General features: G+C 41.5%; 1 protein-coding gene across 3 annotated transcripts in view; it reads left to right on the forward strand.

The window, feature by feature from the left end:
- The window catches only part of LOC143514308 (low-density lipoprotein receptor-related protein 1-like), a 148,302-nt gene that overhangs the window by 61,268 nt on the left and 59,515 nt on the right, over positions 1–27,519 (forward strand). For all 3 annotated transcript variants that reach the window (XM_077005348.1, XM_077005334.1, XM_077005341.1), the window contains exons 3-11: positions 8,056–8,193; positions 12,307–12,426; positions 12,828–12,956; positions 14,005–14,265; positions 23,416–23,578; positions 23,935–24,157; positions 25,639–25,828; positions 26,404–26,547; positions 27,256–27,492. In XM_077005348.1, the coding sequence (XP_076861463.1) occupies positions 8,056–8,193; positions 12,307–12,426; positions 12,828–12,956; positions 14,005–14,265; positions 23,416–23,578; positions 23,935–24,157; positions 25,639–25,828; positions 26,404–26,547; positions 27,256–27,492 (1,605 nt within the window). The remainder of the gene's footprint in view (positions 1–8,055; positions 8,194–12,306; positions 12,427–12,827; positions 12,957–14,004; positions 14,266–23,415; positions 23,579–23,934; positions 24,158–25,638; positions 25,829–26,403; positions 26,548–27,255; positions 27,493–27,519) is intronic.

The following is a 27,519-nucleotide window of genomic DNA, read 5'->3' on the forward strand; positions in this document are numbered from 1 at the left end:
TTACACACTGAGTGGCTTTTCACTCTTGTGTACTCCCAGAGGTCTCTATTTTTTTACTTGCTTTTAATAAAAGGTTAAAGACAAGATTGGTGATGTTTTCATTTGCATCAACAAACATGCTGCACTAAGGTGGGAGAGTATCAAAGCGCATCACTAACTAGTTAGCTAACTAACAAAGCTTGCAAGTTAGTTAACCTAGTGCTAGCTAAATAACGCTAACCCAAATTTTTTTGGCTTATCCCGCAGAACCTCACAAATATGAAAAAAACATGTTAATTAACTAGTTAACTAGCTAGTATAATGATATTATAACTCAAGTTGCATATACAAACTCTGAAATTTTAGTTAACTAGCTTAGTGTTACATAGTTTAATTAGGTAGTTGGCTAGCTAGCAGCTCGAATTTACTATTTATAGCGTACACAGAGAAAACAAATATGGTTATATTAGCATCACAAATTTCACTTCCCCTTGAATTTGTTTGCCTCCTCTTCAGTAACATTAATTGCGAACTTTATTAGTTCATGCACTAGGTCCCCCAATCACTATCCAGAGAAGAAACTCTTATGCATTTTTTGACCATCAGAGGGGTTCCTGACAAATGAGTTCAAAATGAATAGGTTCATATGGAGCACTTGAAAAAAGTTTATATTTATAATAATTACTAATTTACTAATTCCCTTTTCACATCAAATGTATCAGCACTGCAGACATAAACCTTTTTTTACTTTTTGCCTGCTTGTCTGTTAAAATTTTAAATATTTTAAATAACTTCAAAGTAAAGGGTCCATAACAGAAAAAACTCACTGCTACTAATAAAAGTAAGTGTAAAACAAAAAAAAAATCATGCAGTCCTTGTATGAATCTTTAAGAATTTGTGATGTTATGAATCCAACTTGTATTTTAAGTGAGATAGCATAGTAATGTAGCATATAACATGTGGTGGTGGTTTTTGACACACAAAACACAAACATCACAAGGAAATATAAATAGCAATTTAGTATATGAGTATGGTATTAATGTTTTAATTACATTAATAAAAGGTACAAAAAGTACTCTACTTGAAAAATATATGTTTTGCACCTTTAGTGAGGTTTAAAGATGCAAAATTCAACCTTAAAGAACAATATTGTACTTGTGAGGGTACATTTAAATTTCATGTGCCTTGAGGAACAAAATTGGACCTCAACAGTACCTTTTTTCTGAGAGTGTACTACCCTATATCCCTACACTACCCTACAGCCATTCATCTCTACGCTACCCTACAGCCATACATACACTGTAAAAAATTTCAAGTCTCACCAATTAAAAAAAATCTTAGTGACCCGTTGCACCTAATTTTTTTAGTTGGTCTAATTTAAGCTCTGCAAATTGCAAATTTTAAGTTCTGCTGACAACTACAGAATTCAGTCTAATTAAAGAAAATAAGTTGTGCCAACAAAATGTTATATATTAACCAAATACACCTAGTGAGTCCAACAAAATGTTTTATGTTGTTCCAGCTACAATTGTTTAGTTCAGGTAATTATTCATTAGTATCCAAGTTGCCTGAACTATACATTTTATGCTTTATGAAGTAAATTCAAAATATACAGAATATAATTAAGTAATTGTGCATTTTATTTGCATGTCAAGAAGTAAACATAAAATATTACCAAACAGGCATATGAGAGCTGCTTTATAAATGTAATAAAAATTGAAACGTCGTCGAGTCAGGAGGACAAGAATGAGCCATGACACCAACGTTAGCTCAATGCTAATTTATTAGCAATACGCTAACGGCAAAAACACACTGGTTCTAAGGGAGGGGGGACACTAACACGCATACAACACACATCCAGGGAAACGGGAGAACTGACCGCGGAGCTGTATGTGGTTGGAAAAAGTATCTAAAAAAAGTACTTAATTAGAAATCGATTGGGCTTCAGCAAATGCTTAATTACTACGCAGATCTAGCTAGCTAGGTAGCTAACGTTAGTCCGCATGCTAACAGTTTGCCGACGTGAGGTAGTTAAATTCCAAACGGACAGTTAACGCGTGACGGTTAATTAACCGTTAATCGGTAGCTTGTCCTTGCCAACCACAACAGTATTAACACTAACATTACTAAACTCATAGCAAAGTTAAACACTGAAAAACAACTTGTTGGCTTAGCTCTAGTTTTGATAACTATACGTTTGGAAAATATGTTAAAATACGACCTAGTTCAAATTTCAAACTCAACAAACACCACCAAGTTAGTTGTGTTAGCTTAGTAAAGATCCACATTTACTTCACTCAGTGAATGTTTGAAGTCCTCTAGATAAATGGTGAAACGCTGGGTCTTCATTTTAGTTTTGGTGCAGAAGGCGCCAAGAAAATCTTCTCTCGAGCATGCGCATTAGTTTCACCACTACCACTATTGCTCGCCCAACACAGTTTTTTACTTTGGACTTGACATGTTGACTGAGAACCATAATGCTCATTCACTGAACACAAAATATTAAGTTGAATGGTAAAAATGCAGCAGCTGATGGCACAACTCGTTTTTTGTTTTTGGAGTAACTATTTTTATGTTTCATGCTTTGCCCACATAAATTTTTATATTCACAGAACATAAGCAAACAAAGATTTTTTACAGTGTAGGGGCAGTCATGGGCTGGTGGTTAGGGAACTGGTCTTGTGACCGGAGGGTCTTGTGTTCAATTACCAGACCTGAGGCCATGACTGAGGTGCCCTTGAGCAAGGCACCTAACCCCAAGCCGGGCTAGGACTGCCCACCGCTCTGGGCACGTGTGCACCACAGTCCCCTAGTAATCACGTGTGTGTGTGTGTGTGTGTGTGTGTGTGTTCTAACTGCAGAGATGGGTAAAACGCGGAGGACAAATTTAGATTGCAGTGAAAAATCACAATTGACAAAATATGGCCCATTTACATCCCTACACTAACCTACACCCCTACTACCCTACACTACCATACATCTTTATACTATCCTACAACCCTACACTACCCCATATCCCTACACTGCCCTACAGCCCTACTACCCTATATCCCTACACTACCCTACTACCCTATATCCCTACACTACCCTACAGCCATACAACCCTACACTAACCTACAGCCCTACTACCCTACATCTCTACACTACCCTACAGCCATACATCCCTACATCCCTACACTAACCTTTAGTTATTATTGTTAGTTGTTTGTTAACCTTGTAAATTACAGCCCCACTACCCTATATCCCTACACTAACCTACAGCCCTACTACCCTATATCCCTACACTACAGCTATACATCTCTACACTACCCTACAGCAATACATCTCTACACTACCCTACAGCCATACATCCCTACACTACCCCACAGCCATACATCCCTACACTACCCCACAGCCATACATCCCTACACTACCCTACAGTCATACATCCCTACACTACCCCACAGTCATACATCCCTACACTACCCCACAGCCATACATCCCTACACTACCCTACAGCCATACATCCCTACACTACCATACTACTCTACAACCCTACCACTCTACATTCTTGCACTACCCTACTGCCATACATCCCTACACTACCATACACCTCTACAACCCTACTACCCTGCATTCTTGCACTACCATACAGCCCTACACTACCCTGTAGTTATTCTAGATGTTGATGGATCTCTCCTATTCATCTAAAAAGAGAGCGAAAATAGGATTCAAAGTGTGTGGGAGTGGGAGTGTGTGTATTTGGGGTGGAAGTTGCATGGTGGCACCAGGCCTTATGCTGAGGATGCAAACACAGACCTCTTATTCTGTCATTGGGTAGGATGCGGGGGGCCTAAACTCCAAATGGGTGTTATGTAATATTGTTATATAATAACCTGAATCAGTATGAATGACAAGAGGGTAAACTCAAACCTTAAACCTAGGGCAATCCTAACCTTTAACCCTTAACCCTAACCCTGACCTTTAACCCTAATCCAAGAGGCTTAAGGAGCACTAAGTGTAGTCTTGGGATTCAGAAGCTACCAGATATTTCAGCAAAAATGAATCCCCTGAGCTCAGCCTGCAGACGTCACATTAATAGAGAATCACCAGACTGACTCTGGCTGCATGTGGGTTCCAGTAACTGTCATTTCCATAAATACATTAATATATATACATGCGTGGATGTCCAGTGGTGCCTGCACAAATACAGTTATGGTCATGTGAGTGAGTGTGTCTGTGTCTCCACGTGTGGATGCTCCTCTGTCCTGGGTGTTGTAATTGGCTGCTGCTTCTCCTCGGCATGTGATTGGATGTAAAAGCTGTGTATGTTAAATGTTAATTGAAAAGTTACCTTAGGCTCCTTGAAAGGTACTATATAAATACGCCTTCAAGTGTTCATGCGTGCGTGTATGCGTGTGACTTTTATAAACGTTTTTATACAAGTTGTTTCTGGCATGCCTCAAGGTAGCTACCTTCTGAAGCCTTGTACAGCCTAACGGCTTTTGTCTGCTTGCAAGTAGATGACTATCAATGTGTGTTTAGACTTGAAAGATGAAGCACCGATTGACTCCACGGTTGTTTGGGAAAATTACTTGGGTCAAGTTGGAGACTTCTGTTTATCTAGCCATCGGGGGAATTGCTCACAGCTCACGTGTGATGATAACAAAATGTGATTTCTTAGTTAGCCATGCTAGAAAATGTTATTTACAGAAACAGTCTTGTAAAATAACTGGTTCAGAACTGCCTTTGTTCAGATGAACTGATTCTGTTCAGGTGTCTGTAAAATCTTGCTCCTCTACCTCTCTTTTTCCAAAGAAAATGGATTTTTGGACTGGCTGCTTAGTGTGAATTTCAGACATGAAATGTGGGCTGTGTCACAGTCTCCACCTCCTCCTGGGATCGACATCGTCATGTGACTCTTATTCTGGCTTTCTGAGTCTCAAAACCTTGCATGCATATATGACCCCTGAACAAAATTAACAGTCCAGACTGGGTGATCTTCTCCTAACCCTTCAGGAATGTCGCGTGACCCCTGGTGACCTCATATTGCAAGAGACTTAAGAACTGGGCACATGTTGCTGCTAAGTGTTCACAGTACAACCCCCTGTCCCCAAGACACAAACCCACCACAGTAGTGTCAAAATGCATACAAGAGTTTGAGTTTTTTCCCTGATGGTTTAGCTAATGGATGTAAAGCCCTTTCGTCGAGCTCCATTCTGTACACATTTGGTGCCACCTCACTGCACACACGAGTAACAAACATGTTAAATTGGGCTACAAATTAGTAGTGGTGGCAGACAGACAGGGTCCCTGACTCATCTGAGCTCATTGTTTGTTTGCGGAATCTGGATGTGTAGGTCATGCTGACCGAGAACTGTTCTGACTGAGTAACGGTCTTGGTTTACCCACTGTGTTACCTTCATAAAAGTCATGATCTGCCTGTTATATGACTACTGGGTTCTGTAGCCTTACTTTTGAATATTCACAATGATTCAGTTGACTGGAATCAATGATTCAGCATAGGGTTGTGCCAAACTCATTGATTTATGTCATTTATGACCCACCATCAAGATGAATGGTAACCATCGTGATGCCATGCCTACTTTTTTGTTTTTCCACAAACATGCACTGACCTTCTTTAGGTCTCCTTCACCTAGAACTTTAGCAGGGATTGTACGGAAAATTATCAAATCAGGTATATAACTATAAGCTATGAACTAGGGTTGGGCGATGTCTCCTTAGTTGGCAATTTTCAGTGAAACATTGCGATGGACGATGATATCGTTGGGGGGAGTCGTCATGACCAAATTTAAAAGGGGCCTACTATATACAAACATAATGATTTATAAAAGAACAGGAGTATAAAATAAGCTATATGGTGATAATTCTACCCAGGTTTTAACGTGTCAGGAGAGAAAAAACCTTCCACTGCCTTTGAATGGCCAAGAGCAGGTTTCTGCTAATGGCAAAAATCACACGAAAATATCTCTGCATATGCGCTACCAGCACGCACTCAGAAAGAGTTTTCAGCACCGTGGGTAGTGTGGTCACCCCAGTCCACAGCTTATTAAAGCCAGAGAAGGTCAACATGTTTGCTTTTTTGGCCAGAAACATTGACATGTAAACGTGTTGGAATAGGCTACACAATGTCTGCCCTCTTAACATTTTAAGTTATTACAGTTTAGTGCGTTTTGGGAAGTCATGCTTTCTGTTTGTGTGTTTTATATTTTTCTTGCTCTTATTATATTTTCATTCATTATTCTTTCCTTCGTTTGTTGTTCTGCTGTGATATCATAGTGAAATCCATTTATTTTAAAGCTTTTTCAAAAAAAGGTAAATACCATAGCCATTCATAAGCTGTGGCTTCGTTTTGTTGTTCAACTTTTAATAAACGTGTTTATAAACACCTTTGTGTCAATTTTATTTTGTAGCCTTTGCACTGCAAAATTAATGCTTTCGCTGAAGTTGAACGTCATACTTCGGTTGACAATGAGCAAGTTTCCCGACGCACAACGAGCAGGCTTATTCTATTAGCGTGAATAACATGAAATGTTCAAAATTAATACAGACATGTAAAAAGACAAGCTATAACCTAGATATAATAATATCCTAATAATAATAACAATAGAATAATAATAAATAATATAATATACCAATTAGGCATATTTGTAGCAGTAGGGCATTTAAATTTTCATCCCTGTCTAATTCAGCATATAGTTAATTTGATGCTGAGTGGTTTCTGCTGCTCATCTCTGAACTCTTCGTTAAGGGTGTTCAGGATGGTGTATATAAGCTGCTGGGTCTGCTTGTATGCATTACATGCATTATATTCATTGCTTGCGATGGAAACTCACCACCCTAAGCTGGATTCTGTTAGAATGAGTGACTGAACTGAATGAGCTTTAGTGCTTCCCTTCATGACTGAACAAGACATGTTAAAAAAAAAAAAAAAAAAAAAAAAGAGGTCCCCTGTTTCTCTCGCATTATTAATGCATTATTAGTGCCTCTCCTCCATTATTAGTGCATTTTTCACTGAAGTCATGCCAGTGAAAACCAGAGCGGTGTGTGCTCTCGTGGCCTGGGCCAGTGCGCTCATGAGACTGTTTCTCCATTTTTTTCTCTCTCTCCTGTCTCTCTCTCTCCTCTGTCTCATTCCCTCCCTCCATTTTTCCATATGTCACCTCTTCAGCTGTCTCATCTCCCATTTTTTCCTTCCCACTTTCCGTCTTACTCTTTTTTGTGCAGTGTCAACCTTCCTTTCTTTGTTTATTTCCATGTGTTACTACAAAATGAGCCACCAGATTTGAGTTTGAACATGAGACAGAGTAATAGAGAGGAGGAGATGGTGCAGGCACAGAGGGATGGTGCAGGCACAGAGAGATGGTACAGGCACAGAGAGATGGTGCAGGCGGCCCCTTTGCAGTTTCACTTGTGTATTTTAGAATCTATACTGGAACTTATGGCTCTGCATTTGTCTAGTTTCCTCACTGTTCGGGTATATGACCCACTACTCAACTGATTATTGACATGGAGCTGGGGCAGGACTGTCCTGCTGGGGCTGTTCTGCTGGGGTGTGTGATGTGGGCATGGGTCACTACTTTGCTTCCAATGCTTATCCTCTTTGCTCTATTCTAGTTGATCCTTCGCTAGGGTCTGGTGTGTTTGGGACGTTGCCTCAGCCTTCTGCCTTAGTCACTCGACTGGGAAGAAAAAAAAAACACAGAAGGAAAACAGGATATGACCTCATCCCTTGTGCTTTTACTGCTGCACTCGCATGTTCCTGAGATGGAGCCTCGCGTTTGCTGGTTTGATCCAGATGGAGCGACTCCACTTTCTCAGTTTACAGGGGACACCATTCAATTTTTTTGAAATAGAAAGCACAGAAATGTTTATTACAGAAGTCTCAGATCTTTACATGCAGACAGGTGAAGATATCCGCTCATAAATATGTGATGCTATGGATGTCTGCCATATTAGTTGAACATCAATAGGCTGTAAAGATATTGTATAATATTATGTCTGAAACTTACCAAAAGACTCATTAACAACCTACGTGTTGCTCTTGTAAACGACAATGTCCCGTGTGTCCTGCAGGCCCGCACAGCCGTCCGTGGCGATGTCCCCCCAATGAACAGCAGTGCCTGGGCACAGAGATGTGCATCTCCGCCAGTAGGTTGTGTGATGGCACCCCCGACTGCCCCGATGACAACGATGAAGGCGCACACTGCCGAGGTACGTCGGCCTTTTGTGTCGTAGTTACATACTTGCACCAAGTCAAGTCAAGCTTTATTTATATAGCACATTTAAAACAACCGAGGTTGACCAAAGTGCTGTACAAATGAGAAGCGATATCAAAGCTAAGGTAAATTCAGCAGTATTACAACTTTCAAGTAGTTAAAATCAATGAACGAAAAAAGAATACAATAACAATAACAGTAGCATAAAATACATGAAATACAATAGCCCAAATAGGCAGTTAAAATGAAATAGAATCTATTAAAAATGTACTTAACTATGATTGTATGCCAATGAAAATAAATATGTTTTTAAAGAAGATTTAAAAGTCTCAAGGGAATCAGCAGATTGAATGTGCTCAGGTAAATTATTCCAGAGCCTAGGAGCTACTGCTGCAAAGGCTCTGTCACCTTTGGTTTTAAGTTTTGTTCTAGGAGGGACCAAAAGAAGCTGACTTGATGATCTCAAGAGTCTAGCAGGAGCATGAATATGAAGAAGCTCTATCAAATATTGAGAGGCTAGTCCATTAAGGGCTTTAAAAGTAAACATTTAACATTTTAAAATCTATTCTAAAAGCAACTGGAAGCCAATGAAGAGAGGCTAGAACCGGGGATATATGATCCCGTTTACGTTTACCAGTAAGGAGACGGGCTGCTGCATTTTGCACAAGCTGTAAACGGCGCACCAATGACTGGTCAAGGCCAGAATAGAGAGAGTTGCAATAGTCCAATCTTGTAGTAATAAAAGCATGAATTACAGTTTCAAACTCTCTATATGGCAGATATCCTTTAACTTTAGATAAAACCCTTAAATGATAAAAACTATTTTTCACAACTGAGCTAACCTGGCGATCAAATTTCAGCCTATCATCCAATATCACCCCAAGATTTTTAACGGAAGACTGTAGCTTTGCTGATAGGGGGCCTAACGAGCCAGCGGCTATATCTGCTGGGCCACATCCAAACATAATAATTTCAGTCTTTTTATCATTGAGGTTTAAAAAATTTGCAGACATCCAGGCTTTAACATCAGTCAAACAATCAAGTAATGTCTGTACAGGGTTAACAGATTGAGAATTCAAAGGCAAGTAAATCTGGACATCATCAGCATAAAAATGGAAAGAAAGATTATATTTCTTGAAAATTGACCCTAATGGTAACATATAGAGTTAAAAGAGAATCGGTCCAAGGATAGAACCCTGGGGGACCCCAAAAGTAAGGGGAGCGGTGGATGAAGTGAATTCCCCTAACTGCACAGAAAAACTACGATCAGTTAAATAGGATTTAAACCATAAAGGAGCAGATCCCGTAATACCCACCCACTGCTCTAGCCGTGATAAGAGGATCTCATGATCCACTGTATCAAAAGCAGCTGTCATATCGAGAAGCACTAACATAGTTGGGCTACCTGAGTCAATAGTTACCATTAGGTCATTACAAACTCTCAATAGTGCTGTCTCAGTGCTATGTAAAGGTTTAAAGCCAGATTAAAACTTCTCGTAAATATCATTAGCTGCTAGGAATGATTGAATCTGATTAAAAACCACTTTTTCTAAAATTTTAGATAAGAATGGTAATTTAGAAATGGGCCTAAAATTTGACAACACAGAGGGATCAAGGTTTTTCTTTTTAATAAGAGGCTGTACAACCGCATGTTTGAGAGCAGCTGGAACACATCCGGTACTAAGAGAAGAATTAATAAACAAAAGTATATCGGAGGACACTGTACTAAATACTTCTTTAAACAGACGAGAAGGAATGCTATCTGTAGAACAATTTGTAGGTTGTAAATGCTGAACTACATTGGTCAGTGAGGATAGAGATACCGGCTCAAATTGATTAAATAAATTATATGAAGAAGGGATGGTAAAATCAGAGATAATGCCTGCAGATAGAGAGGTAGGTGGCCTAAGAGCAGAACGCCAACAGGCTTTCACGAAGAGCGTCTTTAGAAACAGGCAACTTATCTTTCTTCCACTTCCTCTCAGCTCTTCGACATTATGTGATATGTATGTAATAACAGCCCTTATGTGACTCCTGTCTGGTCAAGCTTAGCATAATGTGGTGTGTCTGGATGTGGAGTTGGTATGGATTTTGTGTGTGTGTGTGTGTGTGTGTGTGTGTGTGTGTGTGTATGTGTGTGTGTACGCATCTGTCTGTTGATGTGGAGATTTGTCACAGTCTAATATAAATGTTTAGATGGGTGGTAAGCATTGTGTCCTGTGAAATCCTCCTATACATGTGCAGCTTGGAAAAAAAACCTCAAGTCTGATTTTGTGATAAATAAATTTTTCTTGCTGAAATGTGGCTGTTTCAATAACACTTAAAGTACATTCAGCCCTTAGAATGAGTGAGATGTGTGAACGCTAGCCCCGCGTGAACGCTCTTCCTCTATGTGGCTCTAACCCTCTATGTAAAATCTAAATTTTTCTGGTAAATATTAGAATACTCATTAGATTGTGCTGGTATTTCAGGTAGACTGTTGTCTCTTGTTCTTTATATGGGTTGTGGAGCAACATTGTGCTGTATGACTGTTTGGTAACTATCTCCAAATCTTTTAGAATCTTTTAATGTCACCATTGATGAGCTAGTCTCAGTGGTCATGTGACCTTAACCTCTCTGGGTTTATGGGAAAGTACTGCATGTTGTCTGCAAGCACAGCCACAGTCAGACAAGTAGGGCAGACGATAAAGCTCAGATAAACCCTTAGAGCAAGTCTGAACCTGAAGCAAATAATCTCTAGATAATAGTACAAGGTCAGGCGGCAGAAATGAACAGACCTTACAGAGTGGGGGAGGGTTTCATACAGCATAGTTAAATGAAATACAGTAATGAAATGAATATGGTAATTAAATGAATACAGTAATTAAATGAATACAGTATAGTGAATACAGTAATTAAATTAATACAGCATAGTTTAATGACAAATGACAACCCCACTTGTTAAAAAATGTAATTAGTGTAAGTGTAATTAACTAGCCCGGCAGACGTGCAGGACAGGATCAGGAAATCCATAAAAAAAAAAAAATAATAAAAAATGCAGATAAACAAATCTGTGCTACTTGGACACAACTGTAAAATTTTGATACTTGTATGCACAGTACAACTGTACAGCTAGACAAATGTTCTTTATTATTCACACATTCTTGTATTATTTTCTAAGAGTAGAAATTTGAGAGTGAACTATCAACAACTAAGTTTGTGATGGTAACCACATCTTGACCCATTAACTGGGGTTGTGATGAATACCACATCATGATTTTTAATGGCAAGTGTTTTCATGTCCAGACTGTCCTGAGTTGGGGATTACGGTTAACCCTAACCTATGCAGAACAATAGAAGGGACAGGACATCTTCATAAATCTTGTGTGTGTGTGTGTGTGTGTGTGTGTGTGTGTGTAGGGAATGGTGTATGTGCAGGTTTTGAAATTTCTGAGATCAGAATATTGGCAAATGAGAATGCAATTGAGACTAACCTTCCTATTTGACCATTCTGACACATGGCAACAACATGATGGAGAGATGGCCATGTTTATAAACCAGTAGTTAGTGATGGTAAACCAAAATCATACGGTTCAAGTGAAAAGAGTTTATATGTAAACATAATATAAACAATAATAATAATACCAAAGCTGAAGCTCTTCTTACTTTCTTTTGGTTGATGAATTTGTGTGAAATCTCATCTAGGCACACAAATGCCAAGAGAGTGTTCATAAATGAGCAGGACCTATAAATGTGAACTCGGAGTGGAGATTCCCTTTTTATTTCTTCCACAGAAGATATGAACTGTTGAAGCAGAGAACGTTTTTGTAGGCTAAAATTTTAAATGCACTTTACTTTTGATTATTTTCTTTGACAGCTCAGTGAGGATGGTAACACCCTCAAATAATTGATGAATTGATGAACGTTTTCCAAGCACTTGGAAATATTATACTTTGGAAATATTATACATCACACTCATGTTCTGATACTTTACTGTAACATTACAGTGTCGTTTTTCTCAGCAATGGCATCAAATAGTTCTATAATTCCTTTGCATAGTTAAGCAGATAATTGTAGTGTTGATAAACTGTTATGTTTTGATAACCCTGTGTTTTGTCTGAATTTGCAGAGCTGATTTCAAACTGTACCATTGCTGGTTGCCAGGACAACTGTGCTGTCACAAGGACAGGTCCCTTGTGTTACTGCAAGAGTGGCTATGAGATCAGCCAAGATGGGAAAACCTGTAAAGGTCCGTCTCTTCCAACACACACACTTTCACTCTGGAAAAGTATTCTGGAAGTCTAAAGTCTCCTTGGTGACTTTACCAAAGCCAAGAAGATACAGGGAGTATTTTATAAATAGGAAAAGAATGAAAATTGGTACACTGCTGTTTTCTGAGAATCTGCAAGAAGCTTTCAACAGTGTTTAGGGTTAGGGTATTCACCTTGTTTAGGGTTAGGATATTCATAGTGGCAAAAATACTGGATGAGACTGTCAGTTTTGTGCTATAAACAGTGCATCACTGGAACAAAATAAATTTCTCTCTTAAAAGGGTGTGAAGAATTGTTTTTAAAAAGTTTGGGTTGCCTATAAGTCCTTAATGCATAATACGAATACACAATTTAATCAGTGTATTATTTTCCTGTTCAGATTTTGATGAGTGCACAGTGTATGGGACCTGCAGTCAGACATGTACAAATACAGAGGGTTCATTCTCCTGCAGCTGTGTGGAGGGATACCTGGCTCAGCCAGACAACCGCTCCTGCAAGGCCAAGAATGGTAAGAGTACCATTACTCTTAATAAATCTTGATTAATCATGATGAATCATACAAGAGTAATATCTCCAAGCTAAGTCCAAGGCTTTTGTCTCAATACAAATGCTTTCTTGATGCACATCAGCACAGACAGATGACTACATAAAAAATTTGCAGACATTCAGAAATAGACTTTCTAAACTTTTAAAAAACATTCTTGATTAAAACGAGCAGCTTGATCATGTCACGTAGGGCTACGCCCCCCTCTCCTCGCTGTCACTCCAGTGTATCTGTTCCTCGTGGTTCTGTTGTTCCTTGCCCGTTAGCCCCACCCTGCTTGTCTGTCTGCCTGGTTTCTGTCTGTCTGCCACGCCCGTGTCGTAATCGTCCTCAGCTGTGTCTTGTAGGGTCGGTTATTCTATAACGCAGCATGTGCTGCGGAGCGAGGGGACAGACACAAACGCTGAGAAGAGCGAGATTTATTACAGGGGATTCCATAATCGAAGTCGTGGTAACGGGCAGGGGTCATAACAGGAGAGCCGTCCAGGTTTGACAGATACAGGGGCATGATCAAGACAGACACGAAACAAAACCAGTCAGGATAACACAGCACAGAGAATAACCCAACAGAGAGTATAAATACCGGGAACAGGGCACTTGAATTCACAAAAGCACGAGAGAACGAATAACCGAAAAAGGGCTAGGGAAACACAGGGACTGTGTAAGTACATGGAACTAACAAGACACAGGATATAGGATGGATAGGTACTTTATTAATCCCGAAGGAAATGAAGTGGAGGAACATTACGATACGGGCGTGGCAGACAGACAGAAACCAGGCAGACAGACAAGTAGGACGGGGCTAACGGGCAAGGAACAACAGAACCACGAGGAACAGATACACTGGAGTGACAGCGAGGAGAGGGGGCGTAGCCCTACGTGACAGATCGAATGCATAGCATTATTGTGAGAAAGATCCATTAATGTGTCCCAATTCAGAGCAGATTGGCCCTAATCCCTAAACCCTAACTCTAAGCCTCGACCTAACCAGGATTCTATGCTTTATCCTCAGTGCCTGTGGACCGCCTCCCCGTCCTGCTCATCGCCAACTCCCAGAGCATCCAGGCCACGTCTCTCAGCGGCTCCAGCAGCAGCCTCCTCTATACCAGCACCAAACACACCACAGCCATGGATTTCCTCTACGCCCAGGAAACGGTCTGCTGGATTCACGTGGGCGACACGCCTGCCGGCACTCAGCTCAAGTGCTCCAGAATCCCTGGCCTGAAGAGCTTTGCTGAGGAACGGGTCATCAACATCTCCCTGAGCCTGCACCGTAAGATCAGCCAGTTTGGCCCGGGGACTGCTGGGATGGATTGTGATAATAGGCTTTGGCTGTGGAACGTTTGGGCCGGTTTTGCTTCATTTGTGGATCTTCTGTGTGGATAGCCCATGGGATTTTAGATTCACAGTTAGGAAGACAACCTTCTGTGGATGAGGGATCTACTGCAATGGAATAAAACTAAACTGGGCAAGAAATAAATCAGGAAATAAAAGAAAACATTACATCTACAAATATGTAATAACTACAAATACCTCTACAAATCCATGACATCTACAAATATGTAATAACTACAAATACATCTACAAATGCATAATTACAAATACATTACATCTACAAATATGTAATAACAAATTCCCAATCTACTAATAGAAATCAAGTATGAAGATATTCCGTTTAAAACTATTGGAGCTGCACATGTAGCACGGCACACTCGCCTCACACCAGAGCCACAACCTGAGCTCTGCACTGTGGTCAACAGGTCGGCTCCTCCCTTCTTGGGTGTTTCAGTGCAGTAAGCCCAGGCCACCAGCAGGAGGCTCTTTACATGCACACATTTTACATTCACATACACCGCTTTACCTCTTCATTGGTCTCCTTGGATTTACCCACTATTAAACTAAAGTTTGGGGGTTAGGGTTTAGGGTTAAGGTATGTGTGCCACCCTGCATACTCCTGCTTCTTCCTTTCAGAAACATCATCCTCTACAATCCTCTACATCCATCAGATAAAATAGTTAACTCTATAAAAAAAAAGCCAATGGGGTTGGGGTTATGAGTGGGGTTTTGGATTGGGGTTACTGTGGGACCTTAGTTTTGTCCCCACATCCTCTATAGCTTCAAGCAGTAAACACTTATTATCGAAAAAATATGCTAATGTGCTAAGCATCTGATCATATCTCCATAGTGATCAAACATGCTTCAGTACATCAGGTGCTTTCAGGATCTTCATTTATCCATTGTCTAAGGGTTCGCTGGATAAGGAGAGTCTCAGAGCCCAAAACTGTTCTCTTTATCCTCACTGTTACGTAATAACTCCCCCATATAAAAGGCACTAACACTGTTGTACATAGCTTTATCATTGCATTTTATCATTTTAATCCAAAATAATTCGGCATTTATGACTGTTAATAATTGTTCATAATCAATTAACAGTTATGTACAGCAGTCCTGGAAGCGTCTTCGCTGCGTTAAGATCTTGTGAGTCGGGAGGTTTGAAAGGATATGTTCTGTCTTCCTACATGATGTTAGGCTTGTGATGTACTTGGTGACGGTCCCCACAGATAGCCCAGTAATTGTCTTTCTTCCATCTTATGTGTGTTTTCAGTTAATTGTCTTTGGTTGTTTATTGAAAGAAAGTGAAAAGGTTTGAAAAGGAAAGTTTGAAAAGGTTGGATATATTGAGTAAAGTGAAACAGTGTGTGGAATAGATGAGATTTCAGAGAGTGTTTGGGGCTCTTGAACAACAGTCAAGCCTGTGGTTGGAGAGAATAAGACTGTGGTGGATCTGAAGTCAGCACTGTAGTCAGAAAAGAGGGAAGAATGAAGAAAGATGAGTGAGCAAACTCACTGGTCTGTGCTGTGGTGTCCTGTGTGCTGTGGTTTGTGCTGTGTGGTGTGCTATGGTCTGTGCTGTATGCGGTCTGTATGTGTAGGGTGTACGTGGTCTGTGCTATATGCGGTCTGTGTGTGGTGGTCTGTGGTGTATGTGGTGTGCTGTAAGTGGTCTGTATGTGTATGGTGTATGTGGTTTGAGCTGTATGTGGTCTTTGCTGTGGTCTGTATAGTGTATGTGGTCTGTGCTGTATGCGATCTGTATGCTGTGTGTGGTATGCCATGCTGCTGGTATTTACATTCCAGCTGGATTTTTGTGAATGTACAAATGAACACGCGGGCAAACACAGACGCGCGCACACAGATAGCTGTTGGAAATGTACACATATAGACATTCTGTACACCCACATGTGTTTATTCACTCCACCCCTTTTCTCTGGTTTCTTCCTCTGTGCTGACATGTTGGTGGGTTGGTGAGTGGTCTCCAGCACTGACCCACATGAAGTGACCCATTGAGGTTGTGCTCGAAGGGTTTTAGTTTTTCATGGGTTTTAATAGGGTTACACTACAAAAATCCTGGGGGCAAAGTGTAAAATCTGATTCATGTGGTGATGTGATGTTACATTCTTACGGTGCTGCAGCATTTTTATAGCTGACATTTGTATGTGGTGGTAAGTTTGCAAGGTCGCTATGGTAGCCACATGTTGGGGTCATACAGGAAATGATGTAGCAGAGTGATTCAGGACTTCGGCATGTCTCCTAGACGACACTTCCAGATGTTCCGTCTCTTTCTCACATGTCCACTCCCCCACTCCGTCTCCTTCCCTCTCAGTGTCTCCTCTCTGTCCCTGTCTTTTTCTCTTTGAGTACTGTTACTCTTTCCCATTTAACATGTCAAATATTCAACCATTTCGTTTAGATTTTAATTTGACGTGTAATGGTAAATGGCTGTTTTAAATATTCAGTGTAATTTGAATAATGCTACCAAGACTTATTTCCATAGCTACAGTAGTACAGAGCTGGAATGTGCAAATGGTGTTTGTTGAAGCTGGAGTATTTAGTCTAGAATGAATCCAGTGTGGAATGTGGAGTTATGTAAACAGCCTGGATATTAATAACTCTGGTTTTAGTGTCCACACCCCTGTCTGAAATCAAGAGTATGTAGCTGAAATGCAGACAGATAACCAAGAAGACATTTATATGAAATATTGTGTACTAATGTTTGATACTTGTGAAAGTGATGTGTTTTGTGTTTTGGGGTTTTGTGTGTGAAAGGGGTTTTTCCTCCAAGTGTTTTTGTGGGAATACACACACATCCCAATGTGTAGAGATATGCAAAAATGAGTTGCAGGACATAATTACCATGGTTACAGGGCAAGAGAGGACAAGGTTACCAAAGTTACAGGAAAATAGTTGTAGGACATTGCTACCAGGGTTACCGGGGAAGAGGACACGGTTACCAGGCATTTGATGTAAAATGATGTTTATGATACTACCACCAGGAGGCTCTGATCCCCACTCCCAGTCCCAGTCCCAGTCCCAGTCCCAGTGCTGCTCTTTGCATTTGTTCTACGTGTGGTTTGCGTAGGACGTCTAGGTTTTGCTTGGGCATATTTATATCCTGTTTTGAAACAGGACTACGTTCCAGACATGTAAACACGAAGCACCCTGCAACCCCTACTGTCCAAACCCACATGCAGTGTCTGCATACTGATCCCCACATACTGAGGACATGCCACGTTCCTATACCAGACTTGGATGGGGTAACTGGAACCAGTATGAATGATCAATGGTCATTTTTATGTATTAGAACATGTTGACAGTATGTCTGTTCTTCATAGATCATTACCCTGCACTTCAGGTAGTACCAGATCTCACTTCTGGGAAGATGATTCTATGCTGATCATATGGAACTATCTCTGAAGCATCTGCATGGTCATGTGGACTAGATGGTCTCAGATTTAATCCAGTTTCTGTTTTGAGATGCAAGCCCAAACCTGGTTTTTGCAGGTTTGACCACTGATTTGACCGTTTTTATTACATCATTACTTTCATATAATTTATATAAAGATTTCTGGGCTAGTGCTCTTATGGGCTGGGCTAGTGGTCTCATTAGATTGTTTCTCCATTTTTTTTTCTCTCCTCACCCTCTCTTTCTTTCCTCACCCTCTCGCTCTCTCTCTCTCTCTCTCTTTCCTCACCTTCTCTGTCTGTTTGTCTGTTTCTGTCTGTCTGTCTCTCTTCTGTCTCTCTCTAGATTCAATTTTGGATGCTTCCTGTTTTTTCTCACTCAGTCATTTGTGGCGAGTTCTCTGCCCTCTGGTCTCTGCTTGCTGCTTTGTCCAGATGACGTTTGTCACGAGGCCTTGTGAAGTGCTGCTTGCTGTGAAGGAGCAGTGCTGGGGGGGGGGTCTGTCTGGGACAGCTGTAAAACTTCAACTGTGTGAACTCTCAGAAATCAAGCATTACAACATTAAGCACTGATCACCTTTTTTTTTAAGACCTGATAAATGTTTTGAACATTTTGACATGGTATATATGCTCATCCGGCATATATATCAGCAAACATCAAAGATCCATAATGAATGTTTGATTTTCATCTGACTAGATTGTTAAGGGAGTTTAGTGTTTTATTTAGTCTTTTAGAGAATTCAGGGAGGCGCCACACATAGCAGTACTGGGGTGTCATGTCGCACAGATCCACACAAGGCTTCTTTGGCTCTGTGGTAACCCTGGAATCTGTCTGCGGTTAAATACAAGTCTGTCTGTGTCTACTGCACAGTCTAGCCACTACATCTTCACAATACATAGTTTTCACGGCTCAGAGATGGGGAATCCAGTGAGCAACTTGAGTCGAAGTCGCACTTAAGTCGCCTAGAAAAAGACTTCTGACTTGACTTGAAACTCATCCCTAATGACTCTCAACTTGACTTGCACTCGTGAACAATAAGAGTCAGTTTGTTATTTGGGCACTGTGTTCAAGTTATAGAAAAAAACACTTTCTTTGTGTCTTTGTTGCCATTTGTTCTGACTTTTGCAGCCCCTTTTGCGATAGACGGTGAGAAGTGTCAAATGTAAACAAACGTGGGTGGCATGACTTCGGCTGGCCGAAGGACGGCAATGTGTAAGGAATGTGGGAAACAAAGACTCTAGAATGACCACATCATACTTAATAAGGCACCTTAATACACATCTGGATAGGTTTGTTTAGATTATGCTAGCCACTTAGCTGTCAATATAGCTAATATATAAAATAGTTATTGTCCATCTCCTGTCCCTAAGCTTACCCTGGTATTGACTTGAGACTTGACTTGGACTTGTACTCTCTACCAGGTACGGTGTACTGTGGATATAAACATGCTCATCCTGATGTGGCCATCCTGACATAGCCCTCTACATGGCTGTGCACACCATAACAATGCACAAGCTCAATCTTGGCTCACTGCCGTCCATTGTAATCTCTTCACTCCATGATGTTCAAATAAAGAAGCTCTGTGTTAATGCTCTCATTCTCTCAGCAGATGAACTTGGTGTGTGTCTGCAGATCGATATGTCCTGCTGTTGTGTGTCAGAAGTGTTGAACACCTGACCACTACACCTATATGATCTTGCAGGACATCTCATTCCTAACCATGGTCATTAATAATGAGTTGCCCTTTTTGTTTGTGGCTGTAACTGCCTCCAGTATTCTGGGAAGGCTCTCAGAAGATTTCTGAGTGTGTTTTTGAGTGGGAATTTGTGTCCATTAAGTCAAGAGCCTTTGTGAGGCCAGGCTTCGATGTTGAGCATGAAAGCTTGGCTTGTGGTCCAAGTTCCAGTTCATGCCAGAGTTGTTCAAGTGGGGTTGAGGTGAGCACTCTGCAGAACATTGAGCCGCACCACACCACACTGAACTTCTAGTAGGTAGCGGTCTTTGGACAATTGCTAAAGCCAGATTCGTCCTGCTAGAGAGTGCAGTGTGATTCCTCACTCCATTGAACATACTTGCACTAATTCACAGCCCAGATGAATCTTGACATCACACAGTTTTCTTAGACATGTACACCATCTTGGATTTGACCATCTTGTCCTGAAGCTCTCAGCTCTTCAATGAGACCAGTAGATATCTGCATGTGTTTTGCCATGTGGTGCTCTGCTACTGCTTGGCTAAGCTGTGGTTGCTCCTAAACATTTTACAGTTTTAGAACGTTTAGATTACCAGGGCAGCTCTAGCAGCAAAGACATTTCATTATGTTACTAGAATGTGGCATCCTATGACTGTACCACATTTGTGAAAGCTTCAGTATCAGCCACTGTCATGGTTTGCCTATAGAGAACACATGGCTATGTCATTGTGCGTCATTTCATTCGCACATAACATGTCAGCAATGGGTGTTGCATATGTGTACATGTATTTGGACATATAGTACATGTGTATGCATGTTTGGACATGTAGTTAACATGGCGATGGATATGTGGCTGATTGATCGTTGCAGCCAACAGGTTATGCTGTATTCTTCTCACGTCTTGGAAAGCATGTCCATGAGTCAGAAGCTTGTGAACATACAGCCTTTCGTCCCCACCTTAGTTTGACTTTTGGGCTGTTTGAAACCCTTTGTAATGATGAATGTAAATGTGTGGTAATTGAAGGTTTTGGGTCTGTTCAGAGCAAAAGCTGCAATTTTAAGAAATGTAAGCAGGCAGGTTTTGTTCATTAGACTCGTCTGGATTGTGGGTCAGCGTCGTCGTCTGATTTTTTTAGCTGGCTGTACAGAGCTGTTTTCTGCCTTTTCCTCTGTTTTCTCTACTTTTTAATCTCAGATTTCAATCATTTGTCTTTTGGCTAAAGCAGCTGGAAAACGTTAGAGCTTGGTGTAGTGCTCCGTGTTGCCGATATACAGTTAAGGACAATGGTTATACAACACTGATTCCAGTAAAAGTCGAAGACTTGTACAATGACCAATTTTCCTTTGTAGAAATCAAGGCCACCTCATCTTTTATACGTCTGTCTCTTTCCTCTCCACTCCCTAACCCTCCTCACTCCCTATCCCTCCCTAACCCCTAACTCTAACCCTTCTCACTCCCTTTCCCCCCAACTCTAACCCTCCCCACTCCCTAACCCTCCTCACTCCCTATCCCTCCCAAGCCTCCTCACTACCTATCCCTCGCCACTCCCTATCCCTCCCTAACCCCTAACTCTAAACCTCCTCACTCCCTAACCCTCCCCACTCCCCAACCGTCCTGAACACCTAACCCTCCCCACTCCCCAACCGTCCTGAACGCCTAACCCTCCCCACTCCCCAACCCTCCTGAACACCTAACCCTCCCCACTCCCCAACCCTCCTTAACACCTAACCCTCCCCACTCCCCAACCCTCCTGAACACCTAACCCTCCCCACTCCCCAACCGTCCTGAACACCTAACCCTCCCCACTCCCCAACCGTCCTGAACACCTAACCCTCCCCACTCCCCAACCCTCCTTAACGCCTAACCCTCCCCACTCCCTAACCCTAACATTTGTTTGTCTGTGTGGAACATTATTCATTATTCAATGTTCATTATTTTTTCGTTTGTGTTGCACTCTATTACCTAAAGGGCAAAAGTCTGTCCAGTTCATAGTGTTTACCCACCAGTTCACATAGTTTATACCCAAGGGCAAAAGTTCCCATACAAGGGCCATGCGAGTTTTGTTGGTACTGTGGCAGGATTACACTGTGGAGCTGGCGAGATGTTGGATTGCATTTAAGAACACATGAAACTGGTCTGACCGCATGTGCTGGTGGTGTTGGAAGGTCAGGACTGGACATATTGGACGTTGGGGCCGTTAAAAAAAAAGACAGAACCTGTGGTTTATCTCAGCGGCTGCAGCTGTTCAAACACCCTTTTTGGAATTTTTATTTCACACACGCAGAGACCCCTGACTCAGCTTTTACTAACAAGGCTTTATTGTAAGAGAGGGAGAAAGAGCATATTAATACACATTCACATAGACCTCAGTATTAATATTAATACACATTCACATAGACTTTAGTATTAGTCTTAATAAACATTCACATAGACCTCGGTATTAATATTAATACCCATTCACATAGACTTTAGTATTCGTATAAAACGCATTCACATAGACCTCAGTATTAATATTAATGCACATTCACATAGACCCCAGTATTAATATTATCTAGGACTTCAGAATATTTGCACACACACTCCTTGTGCCCCCACAGCATGTGGTGTGTGTGGATGAAGCTGTATGATGTGCCGTGTGGGCACGTTCTGTCATTACTTACATTAATACTGTGTCCAAGAAAAAGTTATAGGGATGTTCTTGCTATCATAAAACTAGCTTGGATAATTGTCAGCATCTCTCTCACCATCTGCAGCTCACCACAGGCCATACTGGGATTGCTTTCAAGAGCTGTCGCCCATTTCTGCAAACCAAGAGAATTAAGAAGCATGTTAAGAATCATGAAGCTTGTTTCCTAACGATCCGCTGTTCACCAGCGTTGGGGGTTTTGAGTGGATTGTCACCCACAGATGGACCAGGACGTTCCTCGTTGCTGTGTTTTATTAGCTGTCTGTAGAAAGCCACACCAGCCTTTCAGCTCTCTGTTGCTCCAGGGTTTCTACTGTGTTAGTCTTTAAAGACTCAAACAATCATTGAAGTGAAAGCAGCCCATTATGTACTGTTATTTTATTGATCCGTTTTGAAAAATAATGGCTGTAGCAGTGAGACTGGCAGGTCAGCTAGCGGAGGTGACTTTTGGGGTCATCTGTCAGTACTGTTATGTATGACCTTTAACTTGAACAGGAACCACGAGAGAAGTGTGCCAAGACATCTGATCATTATTCTCTCTCTCCCTTTCTCTCATTTATACATCACCATTCTTTCATATGTTGGGGAGCACTAACTATCACACTCCTCTTTCCTGCCTTGTCCTTTGTGAGTGGCAGTAAGTTGCATCGGGACATTGAGTTGAGATACTTCTGGGAACACTTGATTATAGATACACTAGTACACTTAAGGTTCTGTTCAGGCACACATGCCTTGAAGTGGGAATTTGTGAGACTAATGAAGGTGTGAGCGTCAGAGCACAAATGAAACACTCTTAAAGTCCTAATGGCAGTGTTGAATGTTTTAATGGCAGCGCTTGCATTGCTGCATCATTTTATGTATTTAACTAAGTGCGTGTGTCATTCACTTGTTTTTGTGTCTACTGTAAGTATTTATAACTTAACAAGTTTGTAAGTATTTATAACTTTAAAAATCTGCCAATTTCTTTTATTTCTGTTTGCCTAGTGGCAGTAAATGACCATAAAACTGGAAACACTCGTGTGCACTCTGCTCATTGAAAGTGTGATAACACTCTTGCGAACTTTCACTCTTTAACTACCAGAAGTGTCAATTCCAGGTTCAGAAAGTAAAAGTCCTCACCAGGATTTTGCTCAGGCTTCCTGGATTGTGTTGGTCACAAATTTTACCTGGATTGCACTAATTAGAAAATCTAGCAAGCTTGAGCAAAATCCTGGTGAGGACTTTTACTTTCTGAACCTGGAATTGACACCTCTGTTAACTACTACTTGTTAACTCTGATATACTTTTATTTGCCTGCAGATGTGGAGCAGATGGCTATTGACTGGCTTACGGGAAACTTCTATTTTGTTGACGACGTGGACGACCGTGTCTTTGTGTGCGATAGGGATGGCATTACGTGTGTGACTTTGTTGGACCAAGAGCTCTACAACCCTAAAGGCATCGCACTGGACCCCACCATGGGGTATCAACACGCGCACACACACACACACATACACACACACACACACACACACACCACCTGCCCAAACCCCAAAGTTGCATTGCAATGGGGTATGAACACACACACACACACACACACACACACACACACACACACACACACACACTCACACTCATGACCTAACCCCCATAGGGTATCAACACACACACACACACACACACACACACACACACACACACACACACACACACACACACACACACACACACACACACACACATTTTGTCTAGAAGGAAAGCTTGTGAAGTTAGTTCTCAGTATATTTTCTGATGTAGTTATGTGTTTGTGTGTATTATTGGTGTTTTTGCTTCAAACAGGAAGGTGTTCTTCACAGACTACGGTCAGATCCCTAAGGTGGAGCGCTGTGACATGGACGGTCAGAATCGGACAAAGCTGGTGGACAGTAAGATTGTTTTCCCTCATGGCATCACCTTGGACCTGGTCAGCAGGCTGGTGTACTGGGCGGATGCCTACCTGGACTACATAGAGGTTGTGGACTACGAGGGCAAGAACAGACATACCATCATACAGGGACTCCTGGTGAGGAAGCAGCGGCACCTCTGTATCTTTAACAGGAAGTGAAGTTGTGCACCTGGTCTCTTCAAGAGTTGTATTGTCAAAACTCAACTGTAACTGTTTCTAATCTCATACATACGGCAAACTATTACTGATATAAAGCAGAGCGGGTTTATTTTACACGGGTGGATTAATTTGTCTTAAGTATAACTTCCTTCTCTTCACGTGGTGGTCAGTAAAGTCCTCATGGTCCTTAAGCAGATCACGCCACGTGCTTGTCAGCATCATATTCCTGAATGTTCATTCAAAGAGACATTATAGGGGCTTTATCATTGGAATTTCAGCGTGCGTGTGTGTGTGTGTGTGTGTATGATGATTGCGCAACTGATGGGAGACATCTGTATTAGTGGTGGGACTTTAACGCGTTAATTTCAATTAATTAATTACAGGAAAATTAACGAACTAAAGAAAATAACGCATTTAACGCATGAGACACTTTTGCACTGTGGAATGTTTCTCAGTGCACGAGTTCCAGGCAGACAGATTATATCGACGCACAATAAGATGAGCATGATGGAGATTACTGAAGAGGCTACGCTGGTGGATGGGAAATTTAAATATAAGAAACTTCCAGAAACTTCTTAAAGTTGGGTTGGGAACTGGGTCAAAATGGGTAAGCAAACTATGATGACTTTCAACTTGATAGTTTAGCTTGGCTGTATTCCTAACCAAATTGCACAGTAGGGGCGAGAACGAGTTTTCAAACCTGTGAATTACAAATCGTGCGTGTGTTTACATGGATGCAGCCACGAAGTCGCCAGGTTTGCTTCATGGAAAATTCATTTTTAGGAACATAAAGTGTTACCAGAGCGGAGCTTGGAGCGGTCGTTTTCTGCATGGTCCTAGCGCTAGATTCGTTGCTATTTAAATATTTCTTTTTAACCGTTAAAACTGCAGAGGACCAAAACCGGCTTTTGAAAAAGTGACCCTCCCCCAAATTACGTCCCTAAGGTAAAATGTACTAAATGTTGGCTTACATTTCAAATATCATGTTTTAGCTGAATAAACATGTTATCAACCCCTTTTAATGTACAGTATGTGGGCTTACAAATTCATGTTTAACTGAATAAACCGTTGAACACGAGTAGCCTACATTTTATTGAGCATGTTTTTTTTTTTTCTTCAAGTATCAAAGTAGAACAGCTTTTTCAAGCAGTCATTGATGCATTTTGGAAACAGGAGATGAGCCCCTGGTCTAATGCACCCCCTGTATTAAGAAACCCTATCTCAAAAACTGACTTTTAGTCATTACTTGGGTAATCTGAAGAAAAAGCTTTAATAACTTTTTTTTTTACACGTGTGTGTGTGTGTGTGTGTGTGTGTGTGTGTGTGTGTGTGTGTGTGTGTAACTATGGAGTGAGGAATACATTACAAACAAGCAAATAATTCATCCCTGTATACATGTGTGTGTATACAGCTAATCCAGTCCTGTCTCTGTCTCTTAGATCGAGCACCTTTATGGACTGACAGTGTTTGAGAACTATCTGTATGCCACCAACTCCGACAATGCCAACATGCAGCCAAAGACCAGTGTGATTCGGGTCAACCGTTTCAACAGCTCCGACTACCAAGTGGTGACCCGTGTGGACAAGGGCGGGGCGTTGCACGTGTACCACCAGAGACGCCAGCCTCCAGGTACAGCACCTTCTGATTGGCTACAGTCATATTAATGTGTTTTGTAACTTCTTCCCAGAGATCATTGTGTGGACTTGTCAGGTCAGTGTTATTGATGTGAATTTTCTTCTTAAATAAATTTAATTCTTCAAATTGTTTAATTCTTACAATTTCAGGATGCTTTTTTAAGTCGACATGCATTCATGTTTTTCAAATTGTGCCACTCAGATTGGTTGTATAGTATAAACCAGTATACTCAACTGGCGGACCGCGGTCCGGATCCGGACCCGAACGCGATCCTGTCCGGACCCAATCTCATTCCTGATTAACTGGATACGGACCAAAACAAAACCGTAGCATTTATTTCAGGGCTATTGAAAAAACACTCCGTCACGAGTGTTACGTTCGCCACCCCGCTCAACAACTTACGTGCGCCACAAATTTAGTTGAGTACGCCTGGTATAAACTAACTAACCAATGTTTTTCGCTTTTCTTTCCAAATTAGTTGTTTCACCTCTTGAACCTTATCTGCTTGTCTGCCTGTTTGACTCTCTCTTGTCTATCTATTTTTCCCCACTCTCACCCTATCTGGCTAGTGCGCAGCCATGCGTGTGAGCCTGATCAGTTTGGCAGAGCGGGCGGCTGCTCGGACATCTGCCTCCTGGCCAACAGCCACAAGAGTCGCACCTGCCGCTGCCGGTCGGGATTCAGCCTGGGCAACGACGGCAAGTCCTGCAAAAGTATGTGACCCTCACCCTGATACTCACCCTCACAGTGACCCTTACCCTGACCCTCACTCTGACCATGGCCCTCAATCTGACCCTCATTCTGACCGTGACCCTCAATCTGACCCTCACCCTGACCGTGAGTGAATGTCCTCTACTATGCACCTCCACAACCCATGCTGTGCCACACCACCCCCCACATCACCACACTAGTAATTACCACACCAACCACTTGATTATTTAGATTGAATACAACTGGCACCATGGTTAAACCCTTAAAGCAGCAGTTCCTCTTCCTTCACCCTGACAGTTGGCCACAAAAGGCTAAACCCTTGAGGGTAATGTCTGGCCTGCTGACGCCCACCCTTTCTTGAACTTGCTGAGTCATCAACAATAACAATAATTTCCCTGTTAAGCACAGTATTGATTTTACTCAGAAGTAAATTAACTAGATTTTTAATATTCAATGAACTGTTGATATTGATCCCTTGACAAAGACTTTGGAATGATAATTGAAGACTGGTGAGAAGTACATTGTTTTTATTTATTATTGGATTATTGGAACATGTTGAAATGATCTGATCAGAAATGTATCCTAACTGATCCTAAATGACATAATATCATGAAGGCATAACTGCTGAATGAAGTAGTGAGCTGTGGTTCTGTGGACTGTGTTTGGCTTTCTGTATTTTTTTAGACTTTCTTTTCCTATATGTTCCTCAGAACCTGAACACGAGCTGTTTCTGGTATATGGTAAGGGTCGTCCAGGAGTCATCAGAGGCATGGACATCAATCCCAAGGTCCAGGATGAGTACATGATCCCCATAGAGAACCTGATGAACCCTCGCGCACTGGACTTCCACGCACAGAGCAACTTCATCTACTTTGCTGATGCCACCAGCTACCTGATTGGCAGGCAGAAGATCGATGGCACAGAACGAGACACTATCCTGAAAGAAGGTATTCAGGACACACACACACACACAC

Source organism: Brachyhypopomus gauderio, chromosome 1 (assembly GCF_052324685.1).
Source record: "Brachyhypopomus gauderio isolate BG-103 chromosome 1, BGAUD_0.2, whole genome shotgun sequence".
NCBI classification, from domain to species: Eukaryota; Metazoa; Chordata; class Actinopteri; order Gymnotiformes; family Hypopomidae; genus Brachyhypopomus; species Brachyhypopomus gauderio.